At 46.9% G+C, this 17860-nt stretch overlaps 1 protein-coding gene across 1 annotated transcript in view; it reads right to left on the bottom strand.

The window, feature by feature from the left end:
- Window positions 1-17860, bottom strand: part of shank3a (SH3 and multiple ankyrin repeat domains 3a) — a 315279-nt gene that overhangs the window by 26225 nt on the left and 271194 nt on the right. Inside the window, exons 15-16 of the mRNA XM_064342483.1 lie at window positions 8122-8197; window positions 3240-3322 (exon numbers count right to left, since the gene is read on the bottom strand). Coding sequence (XP_064198553.1) covers window positions 3240-3322; window positions 8122-8197 — 159 coding nt within the window. The remainder of the gene's footprint in view (window positions 1-3239; window positions 3323-8121; window positions 8198-17860) is intronic.

The raw sequence follows: 17860 nt of genomic DNA, 5'->3' as shown, positions 1-17860 counted from the left end.
AGCCCCACATAACCCCAAGCGGCACTGGAGAAAGAAGAGAACTGGTGGGAAGCGTGTCGAAACTTCAGATGGATGACGGGGACCCACGTCGGTTAGGATAACTGGTGCTGGGAGACTGGCTGGCGCAGACGACGGCCTCGTGTGGAATGAAACGCCTGCGCCTTCGCGTTTTAACTTGTGGAAAGGGAACTATTTTTGGAAGCAAACCGAGCGTGGAGTTTTTCTTTGGGGCTGGCAGTTCCTCAGTTCCTCAGTTCCTCGGCTTGCTCACTTTGGGTAAAGCGCGTCTTAAAGGCCCCCTTAGTTTTAAGACTTCATAATTGCTCGGTGCGGTGAGCCTTTCTTACAAATTCCGAGAGGCAAATCTGACTCAGATTCGCGGCTGCACCAATGACAGAACATCCGTGCAATTTAATACTGGATATAGCATCGCACCACGGGGAGCCACTAAAGGGGAACACGCCTCTGAGGCGGCTGATTGGCACAGCAGGAAGCGCTCTGAGCGCGCTCTCACCCAACTGCCTGTCTGACTGAGGTTGACGGTTGGCAGGAAATTGCAGGTATCGGCACCTGTGGGAACAATCGGAGCTCTCTCGGAAGTGCTCCCGCAGAAGGAACGCGGTTAACCAATGAGGACGGTTTGGGTGGTGGGGGGGGCATGTGGGGGGGTTCCCGATCATCCCCGTAAGGAGGGGCGGGACCCGTGATGGATGGGGGTCAGGTGCCGCGCTGGGGTGGGGGGGTCATAAACCCCCGTCGGGGGGGGCAGAATGCCGAGCCACTACTCAATAACGCGCTGCTGCCAGAGCCAACGCACTTGCCCTCTAGCTGCCAATGCCGCAGGCTCGGCCTAACGCTGCGGAAGCGTTGAGGCAATGTTGCAGGAACGTTGCGCTGCCGTTAAAAGGCTTAAAATTCATCGTCGTTCGGAATTTCCTCAATCTGGGAAATTTCACAGCGATGGGCTGTTGCTATGCACAGAAAAGATCGGCGTTGGCATATCATGACTGACAGACTGACAGTCTGAAGCAGTCTGGTGCATGATGGGATGCTTACTGTATGCACAACACTATTACGCATAAATATGAAGTATGCACCAGAGAATAGACCCACCGCTGATCCAGACATCTGATCTCACAGCCCCCACACAGAGCGACATACACGCCTGTCACCCATGAAATACCCACTCACCACAGTCATACTCCACTAATGCTGGGAGTAGTAGGCTGTGCAAGCAAAATCTGCTGTTTTTTTTTTAGATATATTCAAATGAAGAACCAAAGAAAACAAATACAGTACTAAGACATTAAGACTATTTTATTCAGTTGAGATATTTAAACATTTTTAAATACATTTTCGCCTTGAAAAAACAAGGAGGACTGCAGGAGGATTTTGTATTGGTAATTTAGAGAGCATGTGCATGAATTGACAGCATGCATTTACATTTTAACCAATGAGTGTAGTGACTGTTTATTGGGCTGTCAATCAGAAGTGAACTTGAACTGAAGACCCACAAAGAATTTTATTTCCCTGTTTAAAAATGATAAAAACAAATCAGAAAGGAATCTTCACCTTGTGGCTTAATGATCACTTCAAATTCAAGGAAGCAAAAAGGAGTGTGCAGGCTTTTTATGACAAGGACCGGAGAACTGAAATTTCTCCTACAACCCTCTAACCTTTTTATAATACATTTTTTCTCAAAAGATAAATAGAAAACAGACAGAGCAAATCCGTCCATCTTTCTGTGCACAAACCTTCAGTATTCAGGTGCAGCATTTCGCCGTGTAGTGGTACCAACGCATTTCAAATTCCGAGCAAGGTGCCCGTCTCGTGTTACTATGGCAACCAGCACAGTAGGGAAGATGCCATGTGCTCGAGTGGAAGGCAAATCAATCTGGCAGGATGGAGCTAGGAGCCGGGGAGATTTATCAGAAGTGCTGTGCTACCGTTCGCCCATTAGCTCAAAACAGTGGTTGTGAATGGAGAAGAATGGGGGAGAGGAACCAGAGCACCGAGCAGGGTACAAGCACTCTTCTGTGACAGAAACAGCCGCCGATTGGCCAGCGCAACAACAGGACGGGGCTCAGCCAATCAGAGAGCCAAGCTGGGCCACTCCCCCATCCCCTCCTCACACACACACACACACACAAAACACTCCTCATCACATTACAGAACCCTCACCCGTCCTCACCAGAGTGCAAACTGCTCCAGGCCCTGCACCAACAAAGCCCTGCGAATGGCAACGGCAGAGAGACACACAGATCCCCCAGGGATGGGTTTAGCGAAACATTCGCGACGTCTCTTTGCGTCTTTCCGTTTGGCTGTGCCACGCTTTATTGCGAAAGGCTCGCTGTTATTGTCCGAACACCGAGGTCGAACGCCTTTCGCTGATATCCGGTAGCGCAGAGCCGCTAACAGGGCTACAGCAGGCGCGGGCGATACTGAACGTGACAGGTGCAGACGCATGAAGCCTGATACCGCGAGCGGAATCCGCACGCGCTCGCTGCACGTTGACAGTGCGAGGGAACGGCCGGACAGGCGGGACAGACGGGGGGTTAGCGAGATTCGCGAGCTTCTCGTCTTCCCCTGCTTGCGCTATGTGAAAGCCTCAGGCCAAGGGAAGGGCACAGAACAGCAGCCAAACACACCCACATTGAGCCGACCTGGCTGAAGCACGACTAGCTCGGTGACGATTGTCCGGACACGGAGGTCGAGCCGGTTCCAAAGCCCCGCCCAGGGCGTCGAAGGTAACGTGCAGGCAAGACACCTGAACCCCTAACCCCTCACTGCGGATGGAGAATGGAGCAGGGACAATGTAGGGCTGAGGTTAGAAGCGTATTCGCTCTGCGTGCGCCAGTCCAGAGAAAGCAGTCCACAAACAGAGACGGGCCACACACAACTCCGTCTCTCACCCCCAACACTGCCTGCACACTGACAGAGCCTCACCCCTCTCCAGCCCAGACACAGGACCCTGAGAACAAAAGCAGACCGCACACAACCCCGTCTCTCACCCCCAACACTGCCTGCACACTGACAGAGCCTCACCCCTCTCCAGCCCAGGCACAGGACGCTGGTCCGCAGCTTACGCTGTGCCCAAAGGACTGTGAGGGACGCCGAGCGACAAAGCAAACAGATATCTGATTTTGGCCACTGGGGGGGGTGGCGGGGGCATTTCACATCACAGCCGAGGGAGGGATGGGGGGGGTGTGTTTCACGTGGGGGCACGGTGCTCTCCTTACCTTTCGCCCCCCGCAGCACGAACCCGAAGCCCTCGTTCTCCTTCTTCTGCAGGACGGCGTTCTTCTCCTCGATGATGTAATCGCTGCGGGAGAGGAACACGGGGTCAGAGAGGGGCACCATGCCGGGGGTGGGGGGGGGGGGGGCTGCTGGTAGGGCGCTGGGCGAGTCTGGGATGCCCACGCATCAGATGACTGCGACCGGGCCGCCGCCCGCCCACGCCCCTCCCACACTCTGCCGCCCCCGCCTCCGCTTCCAACAGCCGGCCAATCAGGGAAGATCTCCAGGGTTACCACAGGAACAGGAAAGGTCTTCAGGTGAAAGCCCTCATTGAGCTCCTTACAGTCAACCGCCTTCTGATCTCCACTGATGCATTAAAATGGAAGCATGCTCTTTATATAAAAAACAACACAAAAACAAAACGCTCATTCATTCACAGTCTCTAGTCTTCCTGCAATGCATTTTAACGGTGAAGAAAAAAAATACACAGAAAGACATCTGAGGTAATCTACGGGACAAACAAAATCACAGGCAATCAAGGCCAGCCCCTGTCTAAACCCCTGTGAAGAGACAATGCCCCTGTTCATGCTGCCACACAATTTCTGCAAAAAGGTATAATGAACGTGCTCGGACTGGTAGAGATAGAGAGAGAGAAAAAAAGTGTGTGAGAGAGAAAGAGAGAAATATGGAGAGATTGAGAGAAAGAGGGGGAAGAAAGAAATAAGAAGAGAAGGGATGAGAATGCTTAGGTGTTTGGGTGGTTCTCTGGCTGTGTAAGTTAGTAAATGACCACGATAATAAATCTCTTCAGTAATGTGCTGGAGAACAGGTGCACAGCTGCAGCCTTTTCAGTTATAATCTATTTGTACATTAAAACACCAGCATATCTGCAATTTGACACAAACATTTTGACCTACGCAATAAAAAGCTGAATACTTTTCACATAAGCGTATTACTGCCACTAAGACTAACTATTGTCAAAGACAGAAAAGAACCAAAATACAAAAAAAAGAGAACAAAATCACCCAATGCAAGCGTGGTAATGTTCAAAGTTTCAGAAAGCAGTCTCCTACAAATAGCTTTTTCTTCAAAGTTCCGGATCGTTTCTCCTCTTCGTTGATATTCCACGTTCACCAGGAGGCCAGGAGGAAATCTCTCATTAAAACGCACAGTGCCGAACGCTGCCTAAGGATAATCAGCATGCTCGGGCTGCCGCACACCTTATTGGGCTGCGGTTAGACTTCCGTGAATTGCGACGTTCCCAGGAACGTGTGCGTGCGATTAACTTCCGTTAGCTTCCGTTGCTATTCGTCACAAAGGCCTCTTCATCGAATGTTCTGTTTGATTAACTCGCGACACATCAAGAGTGACAGTAACCAAATTAGACCGTGATGAACCAACAGCGCCGCTTAGGGATGATTCAATTGCAAAGGCGCAATGTCACGTGGGTGATTGAGTCCTGTTCTCTCCGAGGGGATAACCATCTGACACTCTGTGACAAAATGGCCGACCTTCCTGTCCTCTCTCAGACCGTCGCGCTGTCTGAGGGAACTGCTGTAGAAGCCTAAAGTCCTCTTTTTTTTTGTTTTGGCTGTGTAAAAGTGCTGTCACTTCTACATGGTGAAACAAAAACCTATAAAAGTATTCTTTAATAAAAGTGTTAAATATTAGTGATCTAACACCTTTGAAGGTCATCAGGTCTGAGTTCACAGCTGCGTTCCTCAGCCAATTTTTACCATGGCCTTTGACCTTTGACCCTTCACCCCATCAACACCCTGTCTCTCGTTGGCAGCTAACTTCAAGGACATAGCCCTTAGCACTCAACATCGATCACATCTCACTCGGTGGTTACTTCAACACGGGGCTAAATTTGTTTCAAAGTCAAGAGAACCCCAAGAGCGCATGTATATCATATACAGACCTCAGGAAAGCATTAGTGACTGAAGAGCCATGGCAGTGGCCCAGACAGGTGGCAGTGATTTCACTTCTAGTTTTGGAAGCAGAAGACAATCCACCTTCCTGAGGGATGTGAAGTCTCCAAATGGCCTATAAGCTGATTAAATCCATTTACTCCGGTGAATACCGAGACTGACTACAGGGAAAGAAGAATTGCTCATAACAATTAAGCTGACATCTTGGAAGCGGGCAGATGAGGAAGTCTAAGACGTCTCATCCATTTGAGTGACAGGGAGCAGAAAGCCCAGTTTCTGAACTGAAAGGAGTATGATGACCCAGCTGGGACTGTGACTGAGCAAAGCAAAGATCAATGGGCCCTTTACAGAGAGCCTGCCAGACAGGCGGACTGCGGAGCCAAAATGAAGTCACTCATTTCATTCTGTTTCCCAATGGCTTGACATAAATCACTCAGGGGACTTTAATGCCTGAGCTTCTGGAGAATTCCTTCCCTGTACTGGCCAAACTGCAAAGAATTTGATGATTAACGCTAATGCACTGGTGAAGGAAACATTGTACAAATGGTCAGAGGCAGAATGTGTCTTGTTTGTAGAAAGAGAGAAGCTGATCAGTATCGTTAAAACCTTCTCTGATCATTCGCTTAACCTCCTGACTATTGTGCATTCCTTCCGCAAATGATGTCTCTCTCTGCTGGTAGTAAGAGGGGAAACAAAAGATGAAAATGAACGGTGCCTTCAAAAACGGCTTCTTTGTTGTCCGTGGGAGACGTGTGCATCCTTAAATGACATCACGCAGCACGCGCTCCTCCTGACAGGGTATCTGAACACGCTACTGCTCCGTGAGGCGTTTACGACAGATTTTTACACAAACGATTAAACAAACTACTGACAGGCGTAGTTTTGGAGGACAGAGGCGCGGATTCCTTTCGCCGTGAATCTATTAATTAAACAAACGGCGGTGCCGGCGAGCGAGAGACCCATTCGTGAGAAACGGTCGTCTGCGGACGAGGGCATACGCGGGAGCGGCACGTCAGCGGGCTGTTTGACATTCAGCGCACGCGCGCCCTATCCCCAGGTGAACGGGCAGTGCGCTCAGCCGTCCCGTCTGCCTGCTCGCAGCAAAACTCGCGACTCAGCAGAAATCCCCGCGTATAACACGCCTTGCGTCCTCTGAGCGAGGGCGTTTTCATTGAACCGCGATGTCACCGGCGTTTCAGTTATCAAAGGAGCGGGTTAAATTGCTTTGTAAAGTTATTAAACCCCATCTGATATACGAACGAGGAAAGAATAAAAAACCAAACTGAACTTACAATCATGGCACAGCTGGCTCGTTTCGTTACAAAAAAAAAGTGAAATGGCTTTATCTAGGCCTTTGCCCCTTCATTTGTTTTAATAAGCCTGCCCGCTTTTTCGCGACAGCCAGACCGCCGCGGCGCGAGAGCTTGCAAATGGATTTCGACTCGATTCTATTCATGGTGACAATGGCTAGAATATGCAGTCTGCTTCGGCTTCATAACCAATTGAGGCCAATTGAGATGCAAGGGATGCGCGTGAAATCTATTTAAAAGAAAGCTAATTGCGCACCTAGCTTGAGCCTCCACTCAATTTACGCGAGGGAGAGTCAACACATTTGTGTCTGCATTTCATCAAATCGGAAAAAGGTCGCTGAAGAACTGGGACTCTTGGTGATTAGACTGACCGTGCGGAGTCTGCGGCATGTAGCTAGTGAAGTCGCCTGTTGCATAGCCGTTTCTGTGTCTCTCAGAGCAGGGAACAAAACGCACTTAAATCTCCCTCGACTGTTATACTGACATTATGATTATGATTTAACACATGCCCATACCACTGATTACTGACACCTGACAAGAGCCCCATTGCTAACCCATAACCATTTCTGATCCAGAGCTTGTGATTCAACTCTGAGGCTGTGCTGCGTGTGTGTCTGTGCGCGTGTGCGTGTGTGTATGTGTGTGTGTGAGTGTGCGTGCACATGTTCACAAGCCCCCTTGGTAATCTGCCCCCTCCTCCCCCACACTGCAGCCCACACATACACATACATCCACGCAGAACCAGGAATAAAACACCCATGATGCACTGGCTCATAAACTGGCTGAAAAACAAAAGAAGCTTTCTAACTCAGAGTATTCTATATGGATTCTATTTATTTTTTACTGTCAGAAATGGGTCTAAAACTAACGTATCAAAGGAACTCATGCAACCATCAGTGACTGTGCATCCATACTAAAACACATTCCTACTGGAAATCGGCATTCCACTTTGTATTAGCAGTGGGCAGCAGTAGTGTTGGTGTGTAAAAACAACCATATTTGATCAGCATAAGTCCTGCCTGGCAGAGACAGTGTGGACATTGCATCGTCCAAGGGTCGGTATGAATGCTTTTCCTGAAGAGAAGCGCTAACTGCAAGAACTAGGTCTGTGCATCGATGCCCGTACGAGACGCATCATCTATCACTGTGTTCTGGCATTAGCATATAAAGAAGGTACTTGCAGAATGTCCTAGACTCGCATACAAATGAACGGCTCCTTACATTAGTTTCAAACCAGTAAAACCAGGAGCCAGTGTTGCCCACAACTTCTACCACGTTAAAGACTTTGGCTCGGGACAAATGAACACAACACAGGCGGTGCGATTTTATTCTGAGTGCTCCATCAGAAGCAGATTGAATGGTTGACCACCTTCACCAAACAGGACGCAGGACCAGATGCAAAAAGAAAATCCTTTCAAGTGTGCAATCACTACTTGGCCACTAGATGGCAGCAGAGTCACAGTGTAAAGTTCCTGTGCCACAGCCACAGCCCGAGCAAGTGGAGGGAATTTTGTGGGTTTTGGACTGTTCAGATTTCTTCTCTGAGTCCAGAAAAGGGGCAGCAGGGCATGGGGACACCGGGGGGGGGGTGCCTAACTGATAGAGCAGAGACAGGTAAGGCACTGCAGTGTTAGCGGACGTACCTGTAGGAGGTGAAGTTGTCATAGGAGCCCACTGTGTAATGCCTGAACAGCCTCTTCGTCCGGTCCTCCCTTGTCTCTGCACAGAAACACAACAACCAGGTTCGTATGAACAAAGAAGCTTTTTTTTTTTTTTTAGCACACATCTCATAATAAAAAATAAAAACCTCATAGTCACACAGGAAATCTAAGACACCACACACAGTCACACGTTAACACACACAGGGTGTCTACAAACCCAAAGGAAAGCGTCCTGTTAGCGCTCAGGGTGTCTAAAAACAACAGGAAGCCTCGTGTTAACACCCAGGGCCTCTACACTCCGGTGTGGGCGGCAGATGTGTGGAGTGGTGATTGTATCTCATCCCGGGGCTTCTGTGTTCAACTCCCAACCAGGGCTACAGCTACAGCTGCAACCCTCAAGGAACGTGCCCAGTGCATCAGTGTAGCTGGGCTATAATAAGTGGTACATAAAGCTGTGAAACCCAGTGGAAGAACTTTATCTGAGCAAGTGAATATCCCCACTGAGAAACCAATCCACATGAAAGGCAGAGGGGCAAAGGCTTAAGTTGTATTTCTCTGCTATTTCCTCAATGACACAGTCTAGGGAAATTACATTTATACACTGTATGTAGGCTGAGTCTCCATCCTTGGTGACGGTATCCAAGCAACGTGTGCTCAGAGTGTTCGGGGGGCCTTGTGTTAAGCCCAGCCAATCACAACGTGCGCTCAGAGTGTTCAGGGGGCCTCGTGTTAAGCCCAGCCAATCACGACGTGTGCTCAGAGTGTTCAGGGGGCCTCGTGTTAAGCCCAGCCAATCACAACGTGTGCTCAGAGTGATCAGGGGGCCTTGTGTTAAGTTTGGCCAATCACAACGTGTGCTCAGAGTGATCAGGGGGCCTTGTGTTAAGTTCGGCCAATCACAACATGTGCTCAGAGTGTTCAGGGGGGCCTCGTGTTAAGCCAGCCAATCACAACGTGCGCTCAGAGTGTTCAGGGCCTCGTGTTAGCCAGCCATCACAACGTGTGCTCAGAGTGCAGGGCCTTGTGTTAGTTCGGCCAATCACACATGTGCTCAGATGTTCAGGGCTCGGTTAAGCCACCAATCCAAGTGCGCTCAGAGTGTCAGGGCCTGTGTTTAGCCCAGCCAATACAACGTGTGCCAGAGTGATCAGGGGGCCTTGTGTTAAGTTCGGCCAATCACAACGTGTGCTCAGAGTGTTCAGGGGGGCCTCGTGTTAAGCCTGGCCAATCACATACAGGCAGCACTCTGCTCAGGCAGCAGCGCTGACCCAATTACCAGCAATGATCAATGGCTGCAGGGCTACAGTCAGATTAAATACTCACAGTAAAAGGTCCAGAGCTACTTCACCTCTAACAGAGTACAGCACATACGAGTCTATTTGGGACCATATGTACTCTGTAGGAGTTGAGTTAGCGCTGAACATTTTACCGTGCTCTCTTACTGAGTCATCAGTGATGAAAGCGCAGCGCAGGAGATCATGCTTTACTGTACGTACAGTAGCTTCCTTACAGCAGTCAGTGAGTGTGATGTCATCGGATGACCACTACAGATGACTAATACTCCTCTTCTTTACTCTAACAGTTACGCCCGGTTATTTGTGAATGGACTGTGGTAGGTGAACATCACTACTCAACCGAGCCATCAGCTGATTCGGCCGGAGCCGAGCTTGACTCTCATGGCCTGCCTGAACTAACGCGCTTCTCGATTGTCCTTACGATCACAGGTTAAAACAGCACCAGCCACAGTCAAATTAAAAAGTCTTATTTGCTATAAACAGAAAGTGGCACAGCACACAAACAAACGATATAAACTTAAAAGCTTCCGGTCCTTCCAGACAGGGCAACTTTACAGTTCCACTTTTTGATTAATGACATATCGGCCCGGAAAGAAATAAATGTTTTTGTTTTGTTTTTGTTTTTTCTTCCCCCCGAATGCATACAGTAACAACAGGAATGATTCATTTATGAGGTTGTGGATTATTGATGCCCACTGTTGCCAACATTAAATTTCCCCTCTGCCCATTACTAGGAAATACCAACAGCTCAATATCTAGCGTCGCTAAACAGAAATTAAGTTAAAACACAAGTGGTGCTTTATTACGCAGAAGTGACCCCAAGTGCTGCATGTTTAAGCACCCTCTGTCAATCAAGAGAGGCTTCAGTGCGCCGACATTTTAATAATTCATATAAACACATACATCTCCTCCACTATAGCAAACTAATTACGCCACAGACCATAAGCACTTCTAATGCACACGCTCCTCTTTTCAGCCTAATTTCAGAATGTGTTTTGCAGTATTTTGAAATGCACTTTACATATTAGTATATATAATGCACTAGTATATTGTAAAGTGTCAAAAACATCAAATCACAGCAGCTTATTTCAATTTCAAGGCACAGGCATGTCAATCAACACCCAGTGATTTCTTGATGCATGTGCATCGGTTGCTGCGAGATAACTGCAAGTTGAATTTGACGACGGCTTTATAACAGCCTGTCACTCCGTAATTACAATATACCATAGTACAGCTTTACATCGTTACGAAAAAATACTGCCAATAAAACCAGATGCGCTCATCCATATGTTCAACATCTTTTTACGTTTTATTGATGTAGATTTGTACCGAAATGTTTTTCTCGTCCTCGCGTAACGTCCTCATAGTGCAGGTACCCGTTATCAGCCATGACCCTCGCAGAGGCATGACGGGGTGGAAACAGCTGAACTGCTGCTTTTAATAACCGTCATGGTAATTAACATGCGGGGAATTTTCGGCGAAAGGCACACGGTAATCACTTCGAGTTAATGTTGGGAAATTGCGAGAGGAACGACCAATTACAGCTCCGCGATCGCACGTGCAAAGCACCCGCGGGAAAGAGGGAACATTAGTCATTTCGGAAAGGCCAGAAGCCGCACGGCCAATTTCCATTTCCTGTCCCTGCCATGGGGGGGGACGTTCAGTTTTTAAAAAATGTATTAAAAAAGGCCCCATAAAAATCTTAATGAGTTAACATCTAATCCATATTGGTTGATCTGGGAATCATTAACTGAACCTAAATGGTTGAAGGAAACCACTATCCTAATATTTATGTAGCACAATAATCCTTAAAAACATAAATACAAAAAGACGTCCACACAGAACATGCGTTCATGTAGTACCTCCACAAAATAGAAAGCCAGGCACCTTTAGCTTGTGAGAAAAAAAACAAAAAAACAAAATGCTGGTAAGAATGAGAAAAACTCTCTTAAAAATATAATCTTAACATGATCAACTTGGCAAACGTGACGCTGGGGTGATCCTGTCGATCCACACTTGAGGCATAACTGCCCGCTTTGATTTTAACAGGGCAGTAGCCCCACAGAACAGAACGTCTCATTACAAGGTCATGTGATACAGACAGTTTATGATATTAAAGCAGCAAAGGCAGCCTACGTTCCTGCTGTGGACACGTCGACCTGTAAGCTCTACGGAACAAGCTCTCGGACCCGAGGAGCTCTGATCAGTCTCTTCTTTTGAACGTGAAACCACAGCACGGAGATCCCACAAAGCCATCACGATTCTCACAGACGATTTTGTGCTCGAGATCCATTAGAGGTTCATCGGCATCTCCGTGCGAACGACTCATTACACCAGACGGCTGCTTTGGCGCCCCCTAGTCCCACGGGGGACCAATGTCATCTTTAAACACACCGGCTGCAGGCGAGAGAGGACTTTGCAGGGGGGTGACAAACCGCAAGCTAACAGCTGTCAACCAAACAAGGAACAGGGGACAACAGTAATTACACAACAAAAAGCACAGATTAGTCTTTCGCCGGTGGCGAGCAGGAACTGGAGCCCTTGAATGAAGTCTTTGGATTTTTAGTATATCCAGGAAAGTACAATAATGACCCTGACTAATTCCATCGTGAAATACCTCCATCTAGATTCTGAGAACCTCTCATTTAGCCCGCAATCTTTCTTTTAAATACTTCAACAGACCGTACGTGTGTTCTAATTTAATGCAGCTTAGCTTTTTGTGCGCAAATAAAAAAAAAAACCAATCACGGACATCAAGGCAGCACTTTTTAATTAAGTAAGCATTACAAATCTAATTACATTTTTTTTTACTATGTGTAAGTACCATATGTATACATCTAATCACGGTGCTATAAATATGGAATGAAGGCTTTCCGGTTATTGTAATCAGCCATATTATCTTAATGATCGTCATCCCGCCCCGAACCATAAACTCAGATCTGCCCCACTGCTGGCCCTAATCCAGCCCCCACTCCCCACCCCCCTTCGACAGAAAAATACCCAAGGTTTAATCAGCTCTGGGGGAATATGCTTTAAACTGAGAGTGCATTTTTGTCAATCTTGGACTCACAGTGCTAAAGTCCTGAAGCTCTTTAAGGAAGTGTCACAGTGTTAAAGTTCTGAAGCTCTTTAAGGAAGTATCACAGTGCTATAGTCCTGAATCTCTTTAAGGAAGTATCACAGTGCTATAGTCCTGAAGCTCTTTAAGGAAGTATCACAGTGCTATAGTCCTGAATCTCTTTAAGGAAGTATCACAGTGCTATAGTCCTGAAGCTCTTCAAGGAAGTATCACAGTGCTATAGTCCTGAAGCTCTTCAAGGAAGTATCACAGTGCTATAGTCCTGAATCTCTTTAAGGAAGTATCACAGTGCTATAGTCCTGAATCTCTTTAAGGAAGTATCACAGTGCTATAGTCCTGAATCTCTTTAAGGAAGTATCACAGTGCTATAGTCCTGAATCTCTTTAAGGAAGTATCACAGTGCTATAGTCCTGAATCTCTTTAAGGAAGTGTCACAGTGCTATAGTCCTGAATCTCTTTAAGGAAGTATCACAGCGCTATAGTCCTGAATCTCTTTAAGGAAGTGTCACCACAGTGCTATAGTCCTGAATCTCTTTAAGGAAGTATCACAGTGCTATAGTCCTGAAGCTCTTCAAGGAAGCGCTAACATACTGAAGCTGTTTACAGACGCGTGAGACAGGACAGAGGCCTCACGCAGAGAGGGCAGAGCCACAGGAAGTCTCTCGCCTGGCAGGAAGTCCAGGCCGGGGTCTAATCAACACAGCCTCACCACAGCGCTTCAGCTCACATCCAGAACGCACTCACAAATCACGCCCATCTGCGCAGCCAGGCCCATGAACCTCATTACGCCTGCACTGAATTATACGTGTTCCTGCGCAAGCATTTTCCGCAAGCAGACCCACATATGACTTATTGCGGTGAATTAAGTTTACGAGCGGACTAGATTTTTCAATGCGGTAAGCCTCGCGTGACAAGATTTGCTCATGCAGCGTGTGGCAGCAGCGCTTAACGACATAATTACACTATGTAACAGGCGAACGTAACCGTAAATGTCACACGGCCTCATAGTTCAAAGTAATTCCACGCATTCGCCATTACTTTTGTAAATAGTGTTTTTTTTTTTTTTTTAAGGTGCAAATGGAAAGCAAATAAAACATGTGGGTGGTAAACGAGGAGGAAATAAATAAATTAGGCGGGTCACAGAAACAACTTGGCCTCAGACTCGGCAATGCGGAGTGGACTGCGTTGCCGGGGAAACGCAATTCAAACTAACCCAGCGGAAGCCTCAGGAAAAGCACTCTGAAGTAATGCTGAGCAGCTCGCTCAGTTCACAAACTTTCTACAGTAATGACAGAGAGAAAGAGAGTGAAGGAGAGAGAGAAAATCAAAACCTCTTCAGGAAAAATTAAAACATTTCTATTTGCATTTAGTTTTTTAGGGTTGAATGCACTGCATTTCAAAAATTGAGCATTAATCAAGCTCAAGGGTTCAACGGCAGTGTCCAACGTGGGACCTTTCAGTTACAGGACCAGCTCCTTACCCATCACACTACATTGCCGCCTACACTTCAGCATCAAACTGAAGAAAATTTGGCAGAAAATTAGATGCGGTAAGGCAAGCTGTGGTCAGGAAACCACAGCAATGAGAGCACAGAAGAGTCCTCATCTGAGCCCCATGTGCCTTAGCGTAGGCTATTGAAGCAAACTGGACCACTCTTTCATGCTTTGATTGGGTGCAAAAACATATTTAAAACTGAAGATGCAAAGGGCATGCATGAATATTTAATGTGCTCTCTGGGCTGGTGTGTTGAACGCAGTTGTAGTCAGAGCTAGGTCACTCGATCGAAGGTCGGTAAGGTCTTCTGAGTAAGATGACTAATATTTTTTTCTCTCAAAATGCTTATTCAGCTTGGAGTTGGTTCATAATTATTCCAGTCCAACCATTGCCAAAATGATATTTTTTGCTCAAGCAAATTCTTTTTTTTCATATGTATTGCCAAGAAAACAATGCAACAAACCCTCTGCTTTTGCAAACTCTGCAATATCTGGACTACTGGGAGTTTGGGAGAGTGCTCACTGGGATGGTCAGCATTTGACCAGGGGCTGAATTACTGCCCCAAATCCAAAGTCCATCTTCTGCTTTGTTAGCTCATTAGCATTACCCTGTTTTCGGTGGGAGTAAGCTGCTGATGGATTTAAAGATTTATTTTTATAGCCGCGAGCGGTGCTGACTCACGCATGACAAACTCTCCAACGGTTCCCTTTTCTTTCGGGGATGCCTGCTCGGAACTTCCCCGTCGCCCGCACCCCTCCCTTCAGCTGTCAGATTTAGCAAAACCACACCCCACTTGGCTAAAGACAATCACGCCCACGTCCCCGGCACAGTTGCTCCCCGCCGGAGACGAGCGTAGTTTAATACCACACCGTGCGCAGCCAAGCTAAACTGAAAACGAAACACATCGCGAGCGAGAGAAGAACGCCGCAGGCAACCTGACGGGACACTCTCGAGACTAGCGAGTTTATTATTTACAAAGCAGCGTGCCAACTGACCACCTTTGTCAATGCGAAGAAACGAGCAAACGGCAGGCTTTATGAATGCGCCAATCGGCGCTGGGAGACGATGGATTTGGCAAGTAGGTCAAAAGCGACTGGAAGCAGTGCTATCTCAACTGTCGGAAATAAGAGCTCGCTGGCAGGTGTAATGACTTGATCTGCGCATTAAAAGGAGTAGTTTTTCATTCCGCTCGCTCATCAAGTACTTTACACAGAGCAGTCTGTTAGAAGTCTGACCCAATTTTATGAAACCGAAGAAGCGTCACTGATTACATTATGTTCTTTTCGATGTGTGTTTATTTGAAAGTAATTAAATGAAGTGGCCATTTGTAAAGCAGCAGAACGGTTATTCAGCTGGCAGCCAGCTCCACAAAAACAAAAAATAAAATAAATACATAAGACATACATTTAAAAAAAAAACCTTCCACAAAACGTAATTATATAGTAGTGTCAATCAGTCAATCATAAAGACTTCATATTTTATTTCACTTTGGGGCGAAGGAAAAATATTTTAACTTCTAAACGTTAAAAATGTGTCATTTTAAAAAAGTGTTATTTTAGTTCCGGCTTTACTGTCATTCAAATCTTGTGTGCTGTATTTTTAGTTTATTTTCAGGAGATTCCATTATTCGCACTAAGCTCACCACAATAAAAAGCCGAACAGATGACTTTTATAACCTGTCAGCGAGTGCCACAACAATGACTTCAGAGTATTTCACATCGGGCAAGGGAGACAAGAGAGGCATGAGCTGATGAGAGAAAAGAAGGGATGAGGAAGTGAGAAGAAGAAAGAGAGGGAGAAATGGAAAAAGAAGGGAGAGGAAGCAAGAAAAGGAAAGAGAGGGAGAAATGGATGGTCGGATGGTACAAACAGTCAGCAGTGAAAATATTTTTTCTGGAGAACGTTTGAATATCTTTTCTACATAAATCCTTTATGACCACTGTTTGGCCACTGTATCCTTTGAAGCAACATGAAATGAAGAAAGCTATCTATTTTCATCACAATCCTTTCTCATGAACACCAAAGGAACCGCAAGAGCCATATTTCAGTGTCTATTCATAGTTTGCCTCTGAAGCCTTTGTATATTTTTAAATAGCATAAACAACTTTCTCTCTAAGGTAATTACGTGCTGCAATGGCATATAGCAATTTTAAAAACAAACAATATTGTTCTGTAAAGTGTAGAATGATTTTGTTTTAGATAAGTATCTGACAGGAAAACATCACCTGATCATGAGCACTGTAATAATTTATTCAAAGAATTGACAATCACCGCTCACACAGGGATTTTGGACTTAATTCAAAATGACAGAAGGAATCAGAAGAGAGACTAACCCTTTTAAAAAAACCACTGTCATATTGCCAATCCTTTTGAAATAATCAAACTATGAGAAGAAGTCTATTTGCACAGTAGGAGACTGCATTTATAGAACTAAATTAACAAAGTGTAAATCATGACAGATCTCAAGAACACCTCTTGTAATTGCCTCCTGCTGAAGACAATTCCAGTCACATGATTTTCCTGGCTCTTTTCATTGGTTGGTAGTTCCATAGGTGGGCGGGCCCAAACTAGCCTTGCACGATCAAGACTCTTCAGGGAAGAGCCAGTGCTGATGTCACTTCATCAAATCCACCACAGTCCCACAGGCCGTACCTGGGCCTTATATAAAGATTCAGATAGCCTGACAGTTCAGTCTCAGTAATGATTACAGTTTTGCTTGTAGTGAAAATCTTCATGTCTCTATGTTGACAGATTTCCATTAGACAGAATACAACACAAATAAGTATGTGTTAATCTACCTAAAAGCATATCAACCAAAAACCCAAACCATATCCCAACAGTCTCCTGGCAACGGAATCAACAAAACCCCCGTAAACTTTGATCAACGCACGGTCTCGTTACGTCATCACAAAAGAACACGTCAGAAAACCTTGACTTCCACCTCGCGACTATTTTTCCGCACAACTGAAACCAAAACTGAAAACCGAAGACGTCCAGCAGTGAGGCGGTGAGGCACTCACCCCCGTCGCAGCTCTGATTGGTGGACGCGGTTTGCTGACCTCTGACCTCGGTCACCGTCCCGTCCGTCCTCCTGCTGCTGCTGCTGCTGAGGCCGGGCAAGCTGGCCACCAGCGCGGAGCAACATTCCATCACGACTCCGCCCGCCCAGGCCCGAGGACCGCCGGCATGCCGGCGCCGCGGCAAGGAGCGTCGGCGTTCCGAGCCGTCCCGGTTTCAGCCTCGCCGGGGAGAAGCCCTCGGAATCCGCCCCGCCGTTCCCGCGTTGCTCATTATTTGGCGAGCGAGCGAGTCGCGTCGCGGCGACGGCGGCGAGGGTCGTCGCCGGAGTGACAGAGCGCTGTGTGGATCCGGGGCTCTCCTCCCCATCTCCGGCTGAGCGACGAGCTCTCCCAGCCAATCGACGGCGAGCGCGGAGGCTCTTTCTTCTCATTGGATGTGGCGGAATCAACACCCTAACCCGCTACCTTCTCGGCTTCGACAGGCGAGGTGTTTTTTTAATTATTCAGCGTGCCGACAACGACCCTCTGGGGACCCGCGGAAAACAGTCTTCATTTGCACACAAAAGATATGCCACGCGCAGAAAAGAAAGAAAGAAGAAAAAAAAAACCCTCTTTCTGACGCCGCCCGGTGAAACAGCAAAGCTAATTAAGAAGTTTAGACAGGAAGATAAAACTCGACGTTGATAAGCCTGGCTTTTCTGCATGTTTGCTTGTGATGAATTGCTCTGTTCTACTGGGATTCAACCAAGGAATGGAGGTGGATGAGCACCATGGTTTTGGCTTGTAGGGTCTTTTTTATTCAAGGTCATTTGCCATGACGGCTATTGAAGTCT

This window comes from Anguilla rostrata, chromosome 7 (genome assembly GCF_018555375.3).
Source record: "Anguilla rostrata isolate EN2019 chromosome 7, ASM1855537v3, whole genome shotgun sequence".
NCBI lineage: Eukaryota > Metazoa > Chordata > Actinopteri > Anguilliformes > Anguillidae > Anguilla > Anguilla rostrata.
The sequence above is the reverse complement of the archived record's forward strand: the minus strand, read 5'-3'. Positions and strand labels throughout refer to the sequence as shown.